Source organism: Hemiscyllium ocellatum, chromosome 2 (assembly GCF_020745735.1).
Source record: "Hemiscyllium ocellatum isolate sHemOce1 chromosome 2, sHemOce1.pat.X.cur, whole genome shotgun sequence".
Taxonomy (NCBI): domain Eukaryota; kingdom Metazoa; phylum Chordata; class Chondrichthyes; order Orectolobiformes; family Hemiscylliidae; genus Hemiscyllium; species Hemiscyllium ocellatum.
Genome location: NC_083402.1, coordinates 141,938,006 through 141,961,135, shown reverse-complemented (window position 1 = coordinate 141,961,135; position 23,130 = coordinate 141,938,006). Strand labels below are relative to the sequence as shown.

Below are 23,130 nucleotides of genomic sequence, written 5' to 3'. Positions count from 1 at the left end.
TCTCCATTCCTAGCAACATCCTGGTAAATCTTTGCTGAACCCTCTCCAATTTAATAAGATCCTTCCTATAGCAGGGCGACCAGAACTACACAGAGTACTCCAGAAGAGGCCTCACCAACTTCCTGTACAACCTCAACATGACGTCTCAAATCATATACTCAAAGGTGTGAGCATTGAAGGCTTGAAGTCTAAGCCTTTTTAACCACCCTGTCTACCTATGATTCATTTTCTGTCTTCTGAATTCCAAGAACATAATGCTCATCCACTTTTAGATTCTGACCTTACTTCTTATAGATCTACTACAGCAATAGATGGAGCAAGAGAGCACTGGTGAAGTGAATGGACAGGGCAACAGACTTGGGGAGAATGGATAGAGGATTGATTAACAGGCAGGAAGAGGAGAGTGAGCAGAAACAGTATTGAGTACAGGTGTTGGGAGGTCATGTTGCGGCTGTACAGAACATTGGTTAGGTCACTGTTAGAATATTGTGTGCAATTCTGGTCTCCTTCCTATCGGAAAGATGTTGTGAAACTTGAAAGGGTTCAGAAAAGATTTACAAGGATGTTGCCAGGGTTGGAGGATTTGAGCTATAGGGTGAGGCTGAACAGGCTGGGGCTGTTTTCGCTGGAGCATCAGAGGCTGAGGGGTGACCTTATGAAGGTTTACAAAATTATGAGGGGTGCAGATCAGGGAAATAGGCAAAGTCTTTTCCCTGGGGTTGGGGAATCCAGTACTGGAGGGCATAGGTTTAGGGTGAGAGGGGAAAGATATAAAAGAGACCTATGGGGCAACGTTTTCACGCAGAGGGTGGTACGTGTATGGAATGGTGGTCAGAGGAAGTAGAACATAGAACATAGAAAAATACAGCGCAGTACAGGCCCTTCAGCCCTTGATGTTGCGCCGATCCAAGCCCACCTAACCTACACTAGCCTACTATCTTCCATATGCCTATCCAATGCCCGTTTAAATGCCCATAAAGAGAGAGAGTCCACCACTGTTACTGGCAGGGCATTCTATGAACTCACGACTCGCTGAGTAAAGAATCTAACATCTGTCCTATACCTACCTCCCCTTAAATTAAAGCTACGCCCCCTCGTAATATCTGACTCTGGAGGCTGGTAGAATTGCAACATTTAACAGGCATTTGGATGGATATATGAATATGAAGGGTTTGGAGGGATATGGGCCGGGTGCTGGCAGGTGGGACTAGATTGGGTCGGGATATCTGGCCAGCATGGATGAGTTGGACGGAAGGGCCTGTTTCCATGCTGTACATCTCTATGACTCTAAACAAACCATTTTCAAGCTGGCTGGCAGAGAAAAGGGTCAATGCTGGGACTCAGTTAATTACAATCTGCATTAACTTGAAATTGATCTTAGATAATAAGAAAATTAGCAATGGTGATTTGGGAGCGCAGAGAACTTCAATGCATAAGAAAATAGTGCAGCATGTCAAAGTAGCTGCTAATTTGCTGGAGCCAAGACTAAATCCACAATCATGCAGCTCAAAAACTTCTTTTCTTTTGGATAATGTATGAATGGGAGTTATGTAATTCAGATTTGTCAGTTACACATTACACCCTATAGGTAGGGGCTAACCATTACACCATTTTGCTCACTTTTCTATAGCCCATAAGCCAGTATCATATTTACCCTTTATTGGATTAGTTTTCCAGTTGCCAATTATTTCTCAATGCCACTGGTATCTGTCACATTAAATCACGTGTTGTGTGTTAACTGAGCAGGAAGAGTTTCTCATTGTTTACTGGGTGACACAACTGAGACTAAGAATTTAATGATGTGACCGGGTACTGCTTTAAGAAAAGGGCACTCTGCATTTCATGGCTGGTTGTTCTCATCATTGAGTCCGACATTTCTGGATTCAAGCTCGACTGCAGGATTTAAGTACAAGAATTAAGATCGTCACAAGTACAATAGTGAAGTTTTGCTACACTGCTGCAAGTGCTGCCTTTTAGTTTGTTCAGCCAAGGCCTTATCAAATTCTCATTCTTGTTACCAAATCTCTCCCTGGCCTGTCCCCCAATATTTCTGTAATCTCCACAGACCTACAACCCACTAAGATGTGTGCTCGTCTAATACAGCCTCCTGTTCATCCCCCAGTTATAATTACAATTGCTCCCCCCATTGATGGTTGTCCCTTCAGTTGCCGAGACCCTAAGATTCCTACACCCCTCTACCTCTCTACGTCACTTTGTTCTTTTGAGATTCTCCTTAAAACCTTTGTCTATGATCAAGCTTTTAGTCATCTCACCTAACACCTCCCTATCTGTTTCAGAGTCATAATTCATTTTGTCATGCTTCAGTGAACAATCTTGGGATGTTTCACTGTGTTAAAGGCACAAGGTAATACAGTTTGTTGTTATCTGATGTGGGAGTGTATAAAGGACATGGAAAGGCATACCTTACAAGTGAAGCAGTATTTTACCTGCGCTTCACTCAATCTTGACAACTGTATTCGTTGTTCACACTGTGGTCTCCTCTCCACTGGGGAGGTAAAAAGCAGACTGGGTGAAACTTTGTCTACATTCTGTCGACAAAAATTACCCGAAACTTTTGCGCCAAGGAAGGATTACTGGACCCGAAACATTAACCCTGACCTCTCTCCACAGATGCTGCCAGACCTGCTGAGCTTTCCCAGCAACTTCTGTTTTTGTTTCTGCCCTCCGGTGTTTGGCTGCCACTACAACGCACCACCGTGTTCCCTGGCCAACATCTCTGCCTTGGTTCTGCTGCAGTATCCCAGTGCAACCTCAAAGAAAAGCACCTCATCTTCCATGTGGGGACCCTGCAGTCTTCAGGACTCAATATTGTGTTCAATCATTTTAGGGCATATATACCTCCTTCTAAGTCCCTTATCCACTCTACCTTCCAGGTCCTGATATCATATGGACTGCTTTCAGCACAGCCAACCCATTTTCAACTATTCATTGTCTCATTATTAGCTTTTCTCTTTCCCTAGCTTACTATCGATCATCCCTATGTCTGCCTAAATTTCTTTCTTTCTCTCTGGGGGCTCCTTCTCCACCTATTGATTAACTCTGTCTCTCTCTCTCCACTGACGCCGCCAGGCTTGTTCAAACTTTGCCAGCGTTCTCGTATTGGCTTCAGATTTCCTGCATCCACAGTGCTTTGCCTTTATATGTGTAGACCCTCATCTGATTCCCATGTGATTGAGGCTGGAGGCTGAATCTTTATCCCCTGTGAGGTTGGGTATGAAGGCGGAAAGGAACATTAAAAAAATCTGGGGACAAGTCAGTGTGTCTTCTGACAAGGACTGGTAGGGTTACTCATCCCCATGATACATGTAGCCAATTCAGCTCATTAAAACATAGGAACACGAGTTAGCACCTTGACCATGTTCTATCATCAATTAGATCATGGCTGATCAGTGATTCATTAACTTCGTTTAAAGAAGCCAATGTGGATTTTCCAGTTTCCCAGTGTTAATGGTGACAGTATAATTCCCCAGCGTAAATAACTGAGAGTGGCACAATGGCTCAGTCGCTCGCACTGCTGCCTCACAGCGCCAGGGACCTGGGTTCACTTGCAGCGTCGGGTGACTAACTGCATGGAGTTTGCACATTCTCCCAGTGTTTGTGTGGATTTCCTTCGGATGCTTCGGTTTCCTCTCTCAGCCCAAAGACGTACAGCTTCGGTGGATTGGCCAAGCTAAATTGTCTGGAGTGTCCAGTGGTTGTGCAGGCTAGATGGGTTATTCATGGCAAATGTGGGGCTATGGGGATAGGGTGGGGGCTGGGTCTGGGTCTGGATGAGATGTTCGTGTGAGAGGGTTGGCGTAGAGTCGATGGTCCGAATGGTCTGTTTCCACACTGTCGGGATTCTATGATTCCAAGGTGCAGGCTACCAGTGGCAGGCAGAGGGGCTAGCCCTCAAGTCAGGGTGACAGTCCCTCTCTAATGATGGGGATGTTGTTTCAACAGAAGATGGATTTCCCTGTTGATGGAAATCATCACCATGCCCTTTATAGTGGCTGTTGAATGTGATTTGTATTTAAAGTTTTATGAAGCGTGTTTAGAGGATATCTTCATTTTGAAGCACCGTCTCAGTTTCTTATCCCCTACCGTCACCTTCTCCTTGCAATCTCTATTCCAATTAAAATGAAAATCCCAAAATGTTTTGCTCCCATCATAAAACACTCTGACCCCTGCTTCCTGCTCCAAAACTAAAATTCAGTTCCACACACACGATTACAGAATTGATATTCCAGGATTAAAAATGAGTTTCTTCCTTACAGTAGATACAAGTTCTGTATAAGAACATATGATGACAGAACAACCGTTTCAAAAACTGTTAAATGAAAGGTATCTCGTAGCGTGAAGTGGAGTAGTTATATGTGCAGGCGGCAGTTTGTAATGACTCACCTTTTTAATTCAGCCACAAGTAGAGCTGTACAGGGGACTCCTAATGTCATCAATGAGATGTTATTGATTGCTGGTTTCACAAACGCAAGACACGTGGCAACACCAGATAGAATACCAACAGCAGCTTTAAATCGGCTCCTAGGACAAGAACCAGGTATTATATTTGGATTCATCTCCAGTTCAGGGCAAAATAATCTATGCACAGAGTTTCCCCTTCCCCCGGCACCCTGTTTAATCTTTGTCATTAAGTTTTTGATAGTCACAGTTCCACTTTTTATAATTTTGCACTGTAGCCCTCACCATTATTCTGATATTATTAGACCATTGGTATAGAGAGGCCTCAAAGGTAGACTTGTTAGCAGCATATTGGGAGTGATAATAGGTCTATCCAAATACCATACACATATAGTCAAACAAAGTGCTTATGTAAAATTAAAGGACCATTCTCAAATATATAAACTGAGGCATCAAGTGACCTGAAAGCAAAACTAACTCTGGCCACATATAAACGAAGTCAGGTGTTGAGACAATCAGAGTATCCACATTGAATGTTCCTTATATTCACTTTCTGCAACATGCAAATACCAGAAGAAACCAAATAATAGTCTTTAGGTGCCAAATTCCTTTAGACACTAAAATCATGGATTTATATTACACCTAATTCAATTCCTACAGGCATTATTGAAATGACCAGCTTGACTTGTTCTCAAAACTGTTATTACACTGGTTCAGGTTATTGTTAAAACTACACTAAGATTTTGTTTTCTGCAACACATTGTCTTTGTTCTTAAAAACAAAACTGTGTTGACTGCCTGTCATGAGTCCACAGAGAGTTTGTCTGATTATTAGATAAACCAGAAAATTGATGGTTTGGAGAGTATACTGTCCTTGATTCCTACCTCTCAATCTCTCGCAAGATAGTGGAGAATAATCATTGGATGTGGAACCCTACCGAGGATGCAGCTGAGAAGCTCTACCTCCAGATAAAGAGAGGAAAACTGGCAGGATAAAATGGAATTTTTAAAGATATATTCTCATCATTTTTCACCAAAAATAAAATGTTGAAATAAAAATATTCACAGCATAATTATAGGTTATTATATTTTCAAACATTCCATTCTTGCAATCAGCTTATTGTGAAACAAGCTACAAAAGTTGAAAGATGAATTGTCAGTGAAAACACAAAACATCTGTAATTTGCTCTATTGAGGACCCTCTTCCAGTGCTGGAATCCCTTAGCAAATGTTCCAAATTAGCTCAAAATAGCTTGTAGGCTGGTGAAACAAATTTCCAGAACATTTATCCATTTTTTGCACACCCTCCATTTTTGCCTGAGGGAAACTGAAGGATTTTCACTGATGCCACTATCCATTCAAATTAAGAATCTAAAATGAAAAATGTTGCTCACTCAGCAATAGTAAAGCAAAGAATTGCACATGCTGAAGATCTGAGACTAAAACAGAAATTTCTGACAATACTCAGCAGATTTGGCATCATCTGTCGCAAGAGAAAGCAGAGTTAACATTTCCAGTGATTCTTCTTCAGAACTGATAGTAACCAGGTGAAGCTAGTGCTTGACTTTTCTCCTCTCCGTACACACCAGTAGATGCAGCTGACAATCCCAGCTGGGGATTGCTGGACTCAAACAGGCATCAACAGTCTGATGACCTATAAACAATATCCACCAATGTTTGCTGCCCTGACTGTTTCTTGGCTCTACCCAGACTGGTTCTACATCTGAAAAAGGGTCACTGGACTGAAAACATTAACTCTGCTTTCTTCCCACCGGTGCTGACAGGCCTGCTGAGTTTCACCAGCAAATTCTGTTTTTACTTTAGATCTCCAACGTCCCCACACTTCTTTGCTTTATTTCATGTTTGAGTCTATACCTTGATCCTTTGTAAGCAAGCATCTCTTACTTAGAATACTACCTCACTTCTTTTCCTTTTTTGCTAATCCTACCTAATTGTCAAATAACCTTGGATATTCAATTCCCAATCTTAGTCACAATGCAGCCACTTGTAGGTAATGGCAAATAAATCACCCCAATTACCTCAACTTTTGCATTCAAACCAATTATTTTGTGAATGTTATGATGCATTCAGATTGAATGTCTTTAAATCTGTTTTTTGAACATTATTCACGATTCTGATCCTGTTGATATTTGTCTGTATTTTGTTAATCTTTTATTTGCTTTCCACTTTTCCATTTCCTTTTAGTAGTCTAGTTTTCCTCAAATCTGAGCTCCCTCTCAGGTTGCTACCCCTTTACCAATCTGGTTTAAAGTAAAAAGTGAGGTCTGCAGATGCTGGAGATCAGAGCTGAAAATGTGTTGCTGGTTAAAGCACAGCAGATTAGGCAGCATCCAAGGAACAGGAAATTCGACGTTTCGGGCCAGAGCCTGATGAAGGGCTCTGGCCCGAAACGTCGAATTTCCTGTTCCTTGGATGCGACCAATCTGGTTTAAACCCTTCACAACAGCACCAGCAAATCTCTCAGTCCCAGTCCTGCTAAGACTAAACTCATCCATCTTGTACACACCCCTTCTGCTGCAGAAATCTAATGGCATCTATTCTACCCCAGTTCTCCAGACACATACTGAAATGTTCAGTTCTTCTATTTCTATGGAAGTAATCCTGAGAAGACTGTAGTTAGACCACTTTTGGAATACTGTGTTCAATTCTGGTCTCCTGCTATAGGCAAGATGTCATTAAATTTGAAAGGGTGCAGAAAACATTTACAAGGATGTTGCTGGGGTTGGAGGGTTTGAGCTACAGGCAGAGGCTGAATAGGCTGGGGCTACTTTCCCTGGAGTGTCAGAGACTGAGGGGTGACCTTATCAAGATTTATAAAATCATGAGGGGCATGGATAGGGTAAATAGTCAAGGTCTTTTCCCCAGAGTATGAGTCCAAAATTAGAAGGCATAGCGTTAAGGTGAGAGGGGAAAGATTTAAAAGGGACCTAAGGGGCAACATTTTCATGCAGAGAGAGGGTGGTGTGTGTATGGAATGAACTGCCAGAGAAAGTGGTGGAGGCTGATACAATTACAACATTTAGAAGGTATGTAGGTGGTATATAAATAGGAAAGGGTTAGAGGGATTTGGCCAAATGCTAGCAAATGGGTCTAGATTAATTTAGGATATCTGGTCGGCATGTACATGTTGGACCAAATGATTCCATGTTGTACATGTCTGTGAGTGCTTCAGAGCTCCTCCTTTTTCGGTTTCCTTCCCAGCTCTCTGAAATCTGCTTTCAGGGCACAACCCCCTTCTGACCTAGATTACTGTTATCAATATGGACCACTCACTCCGTTGCCTGTTCACCATACCTCCAGAAGAATATCTTGCAGATGCTTCATGTTATCCCATTTTCCTGATACGAGGGAGATGACAAACCATCCTGAGGTTAGATAAAAGCCATCCCATCTCCACTATAAGAAATCTTGATTCAAACAACACAGCTTTTCACTGTTTCTTCCTCCCACTTATACAGCCACTGTGCCACGGACATGGCTTGGCATTCTGAGGAATCATCCCCATCACCAGTATCCAACAAGGAAAACCGATCTATGAGCAAGACCCCAAGGAGATTCCTGCAGTACCCGTTTGGATCTCTTAAACTTCCTGGTGGTCATCCATTCCCTACTAACTCTGTTCTGCTAACCTGAAGTCCAGCCACCTCGCTGAATATACTGTCCACATTTAGGGCGGCACGGTGGCACAGTGGTTAGCACTGCTGCCTCACAGCGCCAGGGACCTGGGTTCAATTCCCACCTCAGATGACTGACTGCGTGGAGTTTGCATGTTCTCCCCGTGTCTGCGTGGGTTTCCTCCGGGTGCTCCGGTTTCCTCCCACAGTCACAAAGATGTGCGGGTCAGGTGAATTGGCCATGCTAAATTGCCCGTAGTGTTAGGTAAGGGGTAAATGTAGGGGTATGGGTGGGTTGCGCTTCGGCGGGTCGGTGTGGACTTGTTGGGCCGAAGGGCCTGTTTCCACACTGTAAGTAATCTAATCTAAAAAATAAACCACAACCTTACAAATGCACTCCAGCTCCACTCCAGCTCTGAAATTCAAAGCTCAAGTTTCTGCAGCTAGTGACATCTAGCAGTAGTCTTATAATATTTGTGTCAGCAGCTTAATGTAACCGAATGTCTTGCTTGGTCTTCACAGAGAGCAGTAAAAGTCAACCACATTGCTGTGAACCTGGAGTCACATGTGGACAAAAATATCGTAAAGATGGTTCACTCGACCTGAAACGTTACCTCTAATTTCTCACCAAAGATGCTGCCAGACCTACTGAGTTTTTCCAGCAATTTCTATTTTTGCTCATGGTAAAGATGGCCTATTGTCCTTCCCTAAGGGCTATCTGTGAATTTGATTTCTTTTCAAAGCAACAATCTGGTAGTTTCATTGTCATTATTGCTAAAAACTAGGTTTTTTTTAAATTTAAGATTATTTAGATAAATTAATTTAAATTTCCAGTTACCGTAGTGGGATCTGAACTTAAGTTTCCCCATTATTAGTCAAAGCATCTCGATTATTAGCTCAATAACATAACCACCATGCTAACTTACCTATTATCTTGCATGAAAACATACATGTTTCTAAATTGTGAACGATATTTACGAGGGGGAATACCATTGAATAAACATTTAATTGAAAGAAAGCTGAAATTTATCCAGCAAGTATGCTTTATTAAGCCTGTGGAAATTTTAAAATGTATATCTGAAATGGAAAAAGGAAGAGCAAATATCTCTGGCTTAGCTTATCTGAAACAGCAATAATATAATAACCTTAAATTGTTTTCCGGAGTCATTACTATTTTGGAACATTCTATGCTGTTTAATACATTAACGTGACTTCCCTTCCTCAGTCAAGGCTTGTATACACTAGCTTCTGCTGCTGATAATTTGGGTTCTGTAACTTCCCGTCCTGCCCAGTTCATTATTTTGTTGACAGCACAGTTTTGTACAGTTGTATTTATCCTTTTTCGGCAAATGTTGGAAATGGAATAAACATACTTTTGTTAAAGATTCTGCTAGGCTGTGAATATGCAGCTTAAGTCACATTAGTTTAACTTTTGCCCATTACAAAGAAAATAGTTGTCTAAATATCTTTCAAGTGCTACTTGTATTGAATGACTATCATATAAAATGATTCAAGTAATAGGCGCCATTATGGAGCCTGACCAAGTAACTTGAGAATCTGACAGTATTCACCTTATTTACAGTGTTCAAATGGTTCCTTGTGTTTACATATCAAAAACACTCTTCCTAAATCAACATCACTTCTGCAATATTATTTTACTAGAATGCTGGAAAATTAGAGAGTTTAATTAGGTCTGTATTATTTGTAATGAGGTCAGCCAGGTGGACCTCGTTCAATATGAGTTCCCTGGTTGGGGCTGTTAATCTGGTTCAATCAGGGAGCCCTGGATATAAACAGGGAGTGTCAGAGGTTCTGTTAACGTGGAGAGCTGGCTGTGGGGAAGCTGGATCAGTGTCTAGGCCTCTCCACGCGTAACTAAAGGATGACCTAATCATGGGATACCAGCTTTTGTGGAGTATTTCAGGTCACATAATGTAACCACTTTCTAGATATTTACAGAGCCTCCAAAGATTTTAAGATGGTGTCCAAGATCCGCCCCGTCACTAGAGACAGAGAATTCAACGCACCGTCTTATTACAGGAAGTAGTGGAGATAACCCGGTCAGTCAGTAAACAGCACTGACTGTCGGGCACCATTGCCATTTTGAAAGGGCAGCCCAGTAGAACTGTCTCTAACAAGAAATTGGGAGAGCTAGGAAAAAAATTACAGAGCAAGACAAGCTGTCAGGAGGGAGAGAAGCATAGCATTTGGCAGAAGACCGTATCTGCAAATGTTCAGAGACCACCTTTCCTGCACCAACTTCAGTGAGCAACAATACGTGAAGAGATAGTGACAGGTCATTAGCTGCAGACATTACTCAAGCTTTAAGCTAGGGCATGGTCACCAATTCCTGTGGCTGTGAAGATCACCAGCATTTGTCACAGGGTCATTTCAAGCTTACCCGTCATTGAAATCCCTCAATGAGTACATTTGTCCACTGAGTATATTGTCCATGTCACTGCTTGTGGGCTGTGTGGGTCGTTGTGTGGCCTAATCTTAGAACCACAGGTCCAACCCCATATTCTGTAAGTATTTCCAGGAGGTGAAATTGATCCCTGGCCTTAAGATTGCTGGCATTCCTTTCTTTGGTTCCTCTTCATTACTTCCTCATGCCGATGGGTGTTCTCAAAGAATTGTGTCCTTTTATCCAGGAAGTTCCTCCAAGACAGTTTCTTCTTACTGAGAGTCTGCCACATGTTGACATCTATGTTGTATTTCTTGAGGGAAACTTTCAGGGTGTCTTGAAATGCTTATCTTACCCACCTCTCATTCAACTGCCTTCCTTCAACTGGGGAAGGAGATTTGCTTTGACAGTCGGAACTCAGGCATTCTGAGCATATGGCCAGCCCAATGGAGTAAGTTTCAGAACACAATATACACACCCTACAGCTTTGACCTCAAAACAGCACAAATTAAGGACAGAAACTTTTTGAGAGATAAAGAAAACATCAGCCTCCGATGGACAGAACACTTCAAAGCATTCGTAAACTGCAATTCAATCACATGTTTGAGGAAATCCCACAATTCCCCATCAAAGGTGACCTTGGACTCCAATTTAGTGTGCCAGAAATTGGAGCCGCCATTAAACATATGAAGAGTGGAAAAGTCACAAGACTGGACAGAATCCTAGTAGAGATTTTCAAACTTGCAGGAGCAGGTTTGCCCATCACCTCCACTAAGTGTTCCTGAAACTCTAGGACAAAGAAGAAATCTCTGCCAATCTCAGGGATGCTGGCATCACCAAAGTCGTCAAGAAATAAGACAAAGTGAACTGTGGGAACTCCCAAGAAATATTTCTATTCTTCATCAGTAAGATCATTGTTCGAATCTTCACTTAGCGTCTTCTCCCAATCTCTGAGGAAACCCTTCCTGAAAGCTAATGTGGCTTCCACCCAAACTATGGGCCTGTGGACTTGATTTTCACTGCTCAGCATCTTGGTTTTGGCAACTGCCCTCACCGACGGTATTGCGACAGAATCCTTTGAGGTCAAGACAGGAGCTTTCTTTATCTTTACCCTTTTCTTCATCCAAGTTGGCACCATTCTTCATCTTGACAAGAACAAGCTTCTCAGTGATGTGGACAATGTCTACACAATAGACGGAAATCTTTTCAACCTCAACCAGTTGAAATCAATGAAGAAAATAACACAGCCTCCCTTGTGGAACTTCAGTGTGCAGGTGACAATGTCATCTCCACTCTCTCAGAAGAGAATCTTCAAGCCTCACTTAACGCCTTCATGGAAGTATATCAAAGAACTACTCTCAGCCTCAACGTCAAGCAGACTGAAGTCCTTTACTGACCCATCCCAGGGCAAGGCCTGGTCCATCCTTCCATTAAGAACTACAAAAACCATTATCAACTATCTCCAAGTTCGATGGACATTAATCTATCAGGGAGATCACTGAGGCTCTAATTAGAAACAGAAATACTTACACCCTCTTTGCACGATCGAAGGAAGTGAATATGTAAAGGCCTAGAAAATCATTAGGGGTGTATACAGAGTTGATGGTAGGTGTCTTTTCCATAGGATGGGGGTCTTCAAGACGAGGGGGCACATTTTTAAAGTGAGAGGAGAGAGATTTAAAAAGACATGAGGGGCAAATGTTTTACATAGAGGGTGGTTTACCTATGAAATGAACTTTCTGAGGAAGTGATGGATGTGGGTACAGTTACAATGTTCAAAAGACACTTAAACAAGTACATGAATAGGAAGATTTGGAGGGAGGTGGGACTAGTTTAGTTTGGGATTATGTTTGTGGTTCTATGACACTATAAGGTTGTGCCTTACTGCAGGCTTCCCCATGATGCAAATGCATTGACTGCATGCAAATCTATTATACTTATCTAAAGGGATACCACTAACTATATCCATTTACTTCTTCAATATGGAACTGACTTGTGACAACAGGCAGTGGATTCCGCAGGTAAGTGCTGAATTTCCTGGAAGTACTGACAATTCCTTCATTCAGTGGCAGCCCTTTGACCCTCATATTCATAGAACATAGAACAATACAGCGCAGAACAGGCCTTTCGGCCCTCAATGTTGCACCCGCCTGTAAACTATTCTCAGCTCGTCCCCCTACACTATCCCAAAATCATCCATGTGCTCATCCCAGGATTGTTTAAATCTTCCTAATGTGGCTGAGTTGACTGCATTGGCAGGTAGAGCATTCCACGCCCTTACCACCCTCTGCGTAAAGAACCTGCCTCTGATATCTGTGTTAAAACTATCACCCCTCAATTTGTAGTTATGCTCCTTCGCACAAGCTGATGTCATCATCCTAGGAAAAAGACTTTCACTGTCTACCCTATCTAATCCTCTGATCATAAGTGGGCGGCACGGTGGCACAGTGGTTAGCACTGCTGTCTCACAGTGCCTGAGACCCGGGTTCAATTCCCGACTCAGGCGACTGACTGTGGAGTTTGCACGTTCTCCCCGTGTCTGCATGGGTTTCCTCCGGGTGCTCCAGTTTCCTCCCACAGTCCCTGGGTCAGGTGAATTGGCTATGCTAAATTGCCCATAGTATTAGGTTAGGGGTATGGGTGGGTTGCGCTTCGGCGGGTCGGTGTGGACTTGTTGGGCTGAAGGGCCTGTTTCCACACTGTAAGTAATCTAATCTAATCTTGTATGTCTCTATCAAATCCCCCCTTAGTCTTCTTCTTTCCAATAAGAACAGACTCAAGTCTCTCAGCCTTTCCTCATAAGACCTTCCCTCCAAACCAGGCAACATCCTGGTAAATCTGCTCTGCACCTTTTCCAATGCTTCCACATCCTTCCCGAAATATGGCAACCAGAACTGTACACAATATTCCAAGTGCAGCCGCACTAGCATTTTGTATAGTTGCAGCATAATATTGCGGCTCTGGAACTTAATCCATCTACCAATGAAACCTAACACACCGTATGCCTTTTTAACAGCACTATCAACCTGGGTGGCAACTTTCAGGGATCTATGTACATGGACTCCAAGATCCCTCTGCACTTCCACACTACTAAGAATCTGTCCATTGACCCAGCACTCTGCCTTCCTGTTATTCTTCCCAAAGTACATCACCTCACATTTAGATGCATTGAACTCCATTTGCCACCTCTCAGACCAATTCTGCAGTTTATCCAAGTCCCCCTGCAACCTGTAACATTCTTCTAAAAGTGTCCACTACTCCACCAACTTTAGTGTTATCTGCAAATTTACTAATCCATCCACCTATGCTGCGCCTAAGTCATTTATAAAAATGACAAACAGCAGTGGTCCCAAAGCAGATCATTGTGGCACACCACTAGTAACCGGACTCCAGGCGGAATATTTTCCATCAACCACCACTCGCTGCCTTCTTTCAGAAAGACAGTTTCTAATCCAAACTGCTAAGTCACCCTCCATTCCATGCCTCTGCATTTTCTCCAACAGCCTACCATATGGAAACTTATCAAAGGCTTTACTGAAGTCCATGTATACCATGTCAACTGCCCTACCCTCATCTATATGCTTGGTCATCTTCTCAAAAAACTCAGGTTTGAGACACAATCTGCCCTTGATGAAAGCATGTTGACTATCTGAAATCAAATTGTGGCTTGCTAGATGATTATAAATCTTATCTCTTATAATCCTTTCCAGAACCTTTCCTAGAACAGAAGTAAGGCTCACTGGTCTATAATTACCTGGGTCATCTCTGCTACCCTTCTTGAACAAGGGCACAACATTTGCAATCCTCCAGTCCTCTGTTACTGAACCTGTAGATAATGACGACTCAAATATCAAAGCCAAAGGCTCTGCTATCTCCTCCCTCCTTCCCAGAGAATCCTCCGATAAATCCCATTCGGCCCAGGGGACTTGTCCACTTTCACTCCTTCTAGAATTGATAGCACCTATTCGTAACTAACCTCAATCCTTTCCAGTCTAATATCTCCTACCTCATTCTTCTCCTCTACAATGTTCTCCTTTTCCTAAATGAAAACCAATGAGAAATGTTCATTTAGCACCTCTCCGGTCTCCACAGGGTTGACACTCAACTTCTCACTTCTGTCTTTGACTAGCCCTATTCCTACACTAATCATCCTTTTATTCCTCACACACCTATAGAAAGCTTTAGGGTTCTCCTATATTCTATTTGCTAAAGACTGCTCGTGTCCTCTCTTTGCTCTTCTTAACTTTCTCTTTAAATCCTTCTGAGCTGATCTGTAATTCTCCAACGCCTCATCTGAACCATCTTGCCTCATCAACACATAAGCCTCTTTCTCCTTTGTAACAAGAGATGCAATTTCTGTTGTAAACCACGGTTCCCTTACCTTATCACTTCCCTCCCTGCCTGACAGGGACGTATCTATCAAGGACACGCAATACCTGTCACTTAAACCAGCTCCACATTTCCATTGTTTGCATTCCCTGAATTTTGCTACCCCATTCTATGTATCCTAATTCTTGCCTAATCGTATTATAATTGTCTTTGCCCCATCGATCACTCTTGCCCTATGACATGTACCTATCCCTTTCCATAGCTACACTAAACATAACTGAATTATGGTCACTCTCTCCAAAGTGCTCACCAACAACTAAATCAAACACCCGGCCTGGTTCATTACCAAGCACCAGATCCAATGTGGCCTCCCCTCTTGTTGGCCCTTTGACATACTGTGTCAGGAAACTGTCCTGTACACATTGGACAAAAACTGATCCATCCAATGTACTAGACTTATAGCATTTCAGTCGATGTTGGGGAAGTTAAAGCCCCCGATAATGACCACCCTGTTCCTTTCATTCCTACCCAGAATAATTTTGCTAATCCTCTCTTCCACCTCCCTGGAACTCTGCGGAGGCCTATAAAAAACTCCAAGCAGTGTGACCTCACCTCTCCTGTTTCTCACCTCAGCCCACACTACCTCATCAAAAGTTCTCTCAGCCACCATTATACTATCCTTGACTAACAAGGCCACACCTTACCACCTTGCCTATTCTTCATGACAGATCTAAACCCTAAAACCTGCAACATCCATTCCTCACCCTACTCTATCCATGTCCCCGAAATGGCCACAACATCGAAGTCCCAGTCCTATCCATGCTGCAAGCTCACCTACCTTATTTCGGATACTTCTGGCGTTGAAGTAGACACACTTCAAACCAGTTTGCTGTCTGCCAGCACATTCCTGTGACCCTAGAATGCTGTCTCTGTCCTCCCTACTCTCATCCTCCTGTGCACTGCAACTACACCTCTGGTTCCCATCCCCCAGCTGAGGTAGTTTAAGCCCACCCGAATAGCATCAGCAAATTTCCCACCCAGGATATTAGTACCCTTCTAGTTCAAATGAAGACCGTCCTGTTTGTACAGGTCCCACCTTCCCCAGAATGAGCCCCTATTATCGGTGTACCTGAAACCCTCCCTCCTGCACCACCCTTGCAGCCACGTGTTCAGCTGATATCCCTCCCTATTCCTTGCCTCGCTATCACATGGCATGGGTAACAAACCAGAGATAACAACCAGAAATATTCCAACCTCTGACTTAAAGGTCGGGTACAGCACATATCCCCTGATGACACAACACATGGCTTTGAACAAGGAATCTGTGTAGAATACCAGCCATTTTGTCACCAGGATCACCGTCAAGTACATAATTGGATTCCTCCAATAACCCTGCAGCTGTCTGGATCATTCAGGAGATAGCCTGAGATTCAAAGCAAGGGATCTCCAGACAGAATTTCCTCTCTCAGACAGTCACTATTGTCTAGTATTCGTTCCTAAGTGAGCAATGAAGGTTAGTTCATTCGACATATTCAAGGTTAAGGTTAATTTTATTTTAATCTACCAGGAAATAAAGGCTTATGAGGAGAGGCAGGAAAGTGGGGTTAAGACCACAATCAGACCAACCATGATCTTTTATAATTGTAGAGTAGACTAGAGTAGGCCCTAAATGGCCTGTTCTTACTATCATACATCATTCTCTTAACGTTCAATACTTCTTCCTATTTCCCAAACTTGACTGCACACATAAAAAGCAACATTAAATGTTAATCCAAATCAACATGTGTGCAATGAATAATGGCATTCTGCACATAAACTAAACAAATAATTTTTGTGCATTCCCTGAGAATCTATTTTTCATGTGCTTTTGTATTGCTTGCCCAGTGACTGGAGCTTGTAACGTGTAAAGCTCCATTTGACGCAACAGCAGGAGTCCTTGGAGGATAATCTCAAGCAGCTTTGGCACAGACAGCCTGACTGCAGTAGTCAGGATCTGCTGCCTGACCGATAGCAGCAAGAGTCCCAGTGAAATGTCAAAATTGGGAAACATTAGGGCAGGGGATGTGGAGATTCCAATTAGCAGCATTTTCACGATGACAACCAGGCCTTAAACCTCTACCTATTCATTCAGACAAGGAACTGATGATGAAATACTAACTTTTTAAAAAATATATATAATGAACAAATATATTTAAAATGAACAAGTTAAACATAACATGTCGACTGAACATCCAGTACAAGGCCATAATACATGTCTTCAACAAAATATCTGAACCTTTTAACAAAAATTATTTTGCCTTGATCTTGTTTAATTATGCAATCCGTTATCATTAAATAATATTGTTTTGCCTGTCTTTGATAAACCAATTTTAACAATACAAATCTATGTAAACATTTGCAAGGAAAAATTGAGTGTAATGTTGGAATTGACAGATGCCAGCTTTGCACCTTAAGTCTGTGCCTGATAATACACCTTTTCCCAACTAGTTAATCAAGCCCACAACCATAATCCAACCAAGGGGAAACTTTGACCATATGTGATAAACTCTATTCACTGTATAGGACTATGAGTTTTAATGGAACTGAAGTCTGAAGGCTATTAAGCTACAAACATGCATAAATGTTAAAATTTCGTACAACTGCAGATCCTAGCTTATAAACCTTTTAAAGCTGACAAAAATGTTTCCAAAGATAGTGGCTGGCATATACAGTCAACTGGGTCGAAAATACAAACCACCAGTGTTGGTGTAGGTGGTCACTATTTTGAAACGTGTGGGTGCATTTTAAACTCCTCTTGACAACACAGCCTTTGCCACCTGCTGGATCCCACGTGCTGTTTTAACTTAGAACTATTACCAGACTCACACAAGAATCCTGACATGATTAATGGAATCTGTAAGATTTCCTTTCACATTCTACTGTAAGAGGTGACGCCATGATCTTGTTGAATGACAGGGACAGACTTGATGGGCAAAATGGCCTGCCATTCTCCAATTCCTTATCTTTTCATGATTAAATTAACTTGCTGGATTGTTGGCCTCAGTGCTGCATTGGTGTGCCAACTAATTATTGGCTATTGGCCTGTCTTAGCCAGACCCTTGACCTCACTCAAATGGACTTAAGATTCAAAGTCCAGCATCAGAATTAGAACTAAAATTGAGTTTTATTGTCCCAAGTACTCAAGTACAGGGATACAGGAGTACGGTGAAAAGTGTACAAAGTTGCTATTCCCCAGCGCCATCTTGGGTACCAAAAGAAACAGAATTAACAGAAGCAACCATCTTAGACACACAAAACAGCCATTTTAGATACAATAAACAGAATTAAAGAAAGCAAAAACAGGTTGTCAGTTTTGAGACTGTACTATAGTACCGAGATAATCTGTGCATTTTTTTGCAATGAAGTATGAAAAGTTAGTGACCTTTTCTTCACCTTTCACATTTTCATCCTATATGTCAACAAGCTTTCCTGACATTTCAATGCAGCATTTCACATCCAAAGGCCTTTGTGCTGGGTCCCAATTAACCACAGTTACATGCAGCAGGATAAAACTTCTGGCTGCCTCTCAAAATTGCTGGTTGACCTTGTCACAGATTTTGGGAATGGGCTTAATCCAATATTCTGGTGGAACACACCTACACTAGCACAGTCCCCCCAGCGCAAAGATCGTTCCCTCCGTGACTACCTGGTCAGGTCCACGCCCCCCCAACAACCCACCCTCCCGTCCTGGCACCCATCCCCCCCCCACCCCGCTACTGCAGGAATTGCAAAACTTGCGCCCACACCTCCTCCCTCACCCCCATCCAAGGCCCCAAAGGAGCCTTCCACATCCATCAAATTTTTACCTGCACATCCACCAATGCCATTTATTGTATCTGTTGCTCCCAGTGCGGCCTCCTCTACATTGGGGAGACTGGGCGCCTCCTAGCAGAGCTCTTTAGGGAACATCTCCAGGACACCTGCACCAATCAACCACACCGCCCTGTGGCCCAACATTTCAACTCCCCCTCCCACTCTGCCGAGGATATGGAGGTCCTGGGCCTCCTTCACCGCTGCTCCCCCACCACCCGACGCCTGGAGGAAGGATGCCTCATCTTCTGCCTTGGAACACTTCAACCCCAGAGCATCAATGTGGTCTTCACCAGTTTCCTCATTTCCCCTTCCCCCACCTCACCCCAGTTCCAACCTTCCAGTTCAGCACTGTCCTCAAGACCTGTCCTACCTGCCAATATTCTTTTTCACCTATCCACTCCACCCTCCTCTCTGACCTATCACCTTCATCCACACCTCCATCCACCCATTGTACTCTTTGCTACCTTCCCCCACCCTCCTCTCTGATCTATCACCTCACCTCAATCCCCACCCCCATTCACCTATTGTACTCTTTACTACCATCTGCCCAGTAACCCCCCTCCACCACTCCCCGCCCCCCACCCCGCAATTTATCTCCGCACCCTGGAGGCTCCCTGCCTCTATTCCTGATGAAGGGCTTTTGCCTGAAACATCAATTTTCCTGCTCCTCAAATGCTGCCTGACCTGCTGTGCTTTTCCAGCACCACTTTAATCCAAATATAAGAAAACCAAGCCTATTTGATACAAAGGCAAACAGTGCAGGTTACTATGTCTCACAGTCACCAGTGTCTTGGATAGAAAGTAATGACATTACATTGTCAAGACCTATTTCTTTCAGTGATGATACACAGCTTAATATTTGACCAAGTTCAGTCACACGATACACTGCCTCACACCTATATAATGGTGTTCAGTAATTCATTGCAGCATTTTGGCTATGACAATACCACAGAGTATTTACAACACTCTGAAGATTGGTGTTACAGCCAGCTAGGAGAAAGTGAGGACTGCAGATGCTGGAGACCAGAGCTGAAAATGTGTTGCTGGGAAAGCGCAGCAGGTCAGGCAGCATCCAAGGAGCAGGGGAGTCGACGTTTCAGACATGAGCCCTTCTTCAGGAAGCCCTTCTTATAGCCAGCTTCCAACTCAGTGCCAGACATGGGACACGACAGAATCTACTTTACTCAACTTGCCATATTTGAAGGGTTTTCTCACCTTCTTTGGCCCCTTTTCTGACGTGACAAATTGATTCTAAGGCTACAATTCTACATTTTAGACATCATCTGCATGTAACCTAAATGACAATAAGACGTGTTTGAACCTTAGTCACACAGTGTCAATAGGTCGTCCTACTGTGTAGAAAATCGCAGTCAAAACATCTTGTGAGACATCTACTTCCCAATTGAGGATACTGGACACTGGTTAGAAATTAACAATGGATGACATTTTTTCACAACTTACTATTGTTCAGTTTCACAACAGTATGGTCCGGAAATGTGAAATTAAGTAAGGAACTGCCTCCAGAGCAAAAAATAAATTTGTCAATATCTGCACATATCTTCAACAAGTCTCTCAACAGCTGCTGATATACATGGAATATACTTGCAGCATTTCCTGTTTTTAAGCATTACTGGATAGTGTCTCTGTTGACTGAACTATGAAAAGAAGCTCACTTTTACACTATCAACTCCAACACTTCTACATCAATTTTCCCAATGCCGCAGAATGAAAAATTTAAATAGTCCAAATGTTTTGTCAGGTCCATTGATAGGTGGTGTTTAAGAGGGCTTCTTTTTTAATATCGATACCACAATAAGAATCTATAATCTAATTTTACCGCACTTACAAAAATAAAGTCACGTTAATGAAATTCCAAGGGCAGTGAGTATTGGAACATTTTAAAATGAACAATCAATTGTAAATCCAACAAGGCAGGCTGACAGCACAAAGCCTGTCAGAAGGATTGAGATAGTGGTAGCAAGGCAGAGCCAATAGCCTCAAAATGCAGGCAGAATCGGCATTGTATGTTCATACCACCAAGGGGTAACATGCAGATCAGAAGTAAAATTCTGTCAAATGAGATTTTTCAGCTAAGGTTGTGTGCTTTCACTCTTACAGTGAAAGTATTCCCTACAATATGGAAGCAGGCCATTTGGCCCATCCAGTCCACACCAATTCTCCGACAAGCATCTCCACCACCAAATCCAAGCCACCCAACAACTGGAAGAAGAACACCTCATCTTCCGCCTTGGACCCTCCAACCACACGGCATCAATGTCAATTTCACCAGTTTCCTCATCACTCCTCCCCCCACCTTATCCCGGACTCAACCCTCCAACTCAGCACTGCCCTCTTGAACTGTCCTACCTGCCTACCTTCCTTCCCACCTATCCGCTCCACCCTCCCTCTGACCTATCACCATCACCCACCACATGCATCTACCTATCACCTTCCCAGTTACCTTTCCCCCAGCCCCAGCCCCACCCTCCTATTTATCTCTCAGCCCCTTTCCCACCCTCCACATTCCTGATGAAGGGCTTATGACCGAAATGTCAATACTCCTGCTCCTCATATGCTGCCTGACGTACTGTGCTTTTCCAGCTCCACACTTTTTGATTTCCACCTAGACCCACCCCTGTATTTCCCATGACTAATCCACCTAGCCTGTACATCACTTGACACGACAGGGCAATTTAGCATGGCCATTCCACCATGAACATTTGAGGAAACCTCTGACCCATGTGACTCCCCTATCTAAGCAAACCCATGGAGACAGGGAGAGAACGTGCCAACTCCATACAACTGTCTAGAATTGAACATGGGTCCCTGGCTCTGTGAGGCAGCAGTGCTAACCACTGAGCCACCGTGCTGTCCCAACCAATAAGAAAAGTAATGGAAAATCCTAACTAAATTTGTCAGTCCACCAAGTCATAAACCACCTTTTACAAAGTTTCAAAGCGCGTTGCCAAGAGAATTTTGGTCATAGACATTCTTTTTGTGACAAAACACCTTAACTCGTTGAACAGTTTCACTCTGCAGCAAAAGAAAACAAACGTTTATCCAAAGTAGTTGCAGAATGGTAGCTGACGGTGTAAATATGATCTTCTCTTGGTAACTCTGTTGACAAATTCACTGTCCAGTATTGACTGAAAACAGGAAATGCTGGAAATACATTATGTCTGGCAGCGTCTGCTGAGGGACTCGCTGCATATTTACTCAGATATGACACTCTTGTTTTGTACTTGCAGCTGTTCCAGCCTTTATTTCAGATTTCCAGTGCTTATCCTCTAGAGTATGGCAGCTCAGTAGTAATTATCCTGGGATAGTTATCTAGAGGCTCAGACCGAATAATCAAAAAGACAATAGAAATCTCATCACGGCAACTGGGAAATCTAATCAAAGATATTAAAACAAAATCTGGAAGAAAATGTTGATATTAAAAATGAAGGCCATGAAACTGCAGATTGTTGTAAAATTCCATTTGGTTCAATAGTATTCATCAGGGAAGGAAATTTGCCATCCTTACAGGGTCTAACTGAAATATATGACTTCAGAAAACAGCAATGTGTTAATTCTTAACTACCCTCTAAAATGGCCTGGCAAGATTCTAAAATGGTGGACTGAAATTAGTGTGGATCTCACAACTGTTCCTGAAATTCAGGCTTATTTCCAGATTTACTTCTAGATTTCTTACAGTTCTTGCATTTCAGTACTATAAGATTTTTATTTTGATTCATTTTTAGTTCTTTTAAGAAATGTTTGGAATGATATGGACCAAGCACAGGCAGGTGGGACTAATTTAGTTTGGGATTATGGTCGACATGGACTGGTTGAACCAAAGGGTCTTTTTCTGTGCTGGACAACTCTAAGTTACTCAGTTATATCAAAATCATAAGAAAAAAATGATAATAAAACAGTACAGACTGCCCAGCGTCAACCTTGGTTCCAGAAACCACAAAGGCACACCTGGTGCAGATAACACTACAAAGGCTTCCTCTGAGAACTTGTACCAAAATTAGCAATGCTGTCCCTCAGTCCACACAAGCAGAACCTGATATTGTCATGGTCACAGATCATACCTTACATTAATGTCTCAGACTCCTGGTCATCCATCCCTGAGCATATCCTGTGCAGTGGGCAGGGCAGACCCACCAGATTTGATTTGATTTGATTTATTATTACCACATGTACCTAGCTACAGTGAAAGGTTTCGTTTTACTTGCAGTAGAAGCAGACCGTATCATACAACGTGTGTTAGGGTAATACAGCACAATAAAGAATACAACGTTACTGCTGCAGAGAAGGTATGCAAAGAGCGAGGTGAACATTAACTTTAAATTTTAAGTGGTCCATTTGGAAGACTAATAACAACGGGGAACAAACTATTCTTGAATCTCTTGGCACATATGTTTCAGCTTTTGTATCTTCTGCCTGACGGAAGAGCTTGGAAGAGATTATAACTGAGCTGGAAGGGATCGTTGATTATTCCCAA

General features: G+C 42.7%; 1 protein-coding gene across 1 annotated transcript in view; it reads right to left on the bottom strand.

The window, feature by feature from the left end:
* acer2 (alkaline ceramidase 2) overlaps positions 1-23,130 on the bottom strand; it is a 62,896-nt gene that overhangs the window by 16,066 nt on the left and 23,700 nt on the right. Inside the window, exon 4 of the mRNA XM_060840994.1 lies at positions 4,405-4,542. Within this exon, the coding sequence (XP_060696977.1) occupies positions 4,405-4,542 (138 nt within the window). The remainder of the gene's footprint in view (positions 1-4,404; positions 4,543-23,130) is intronic.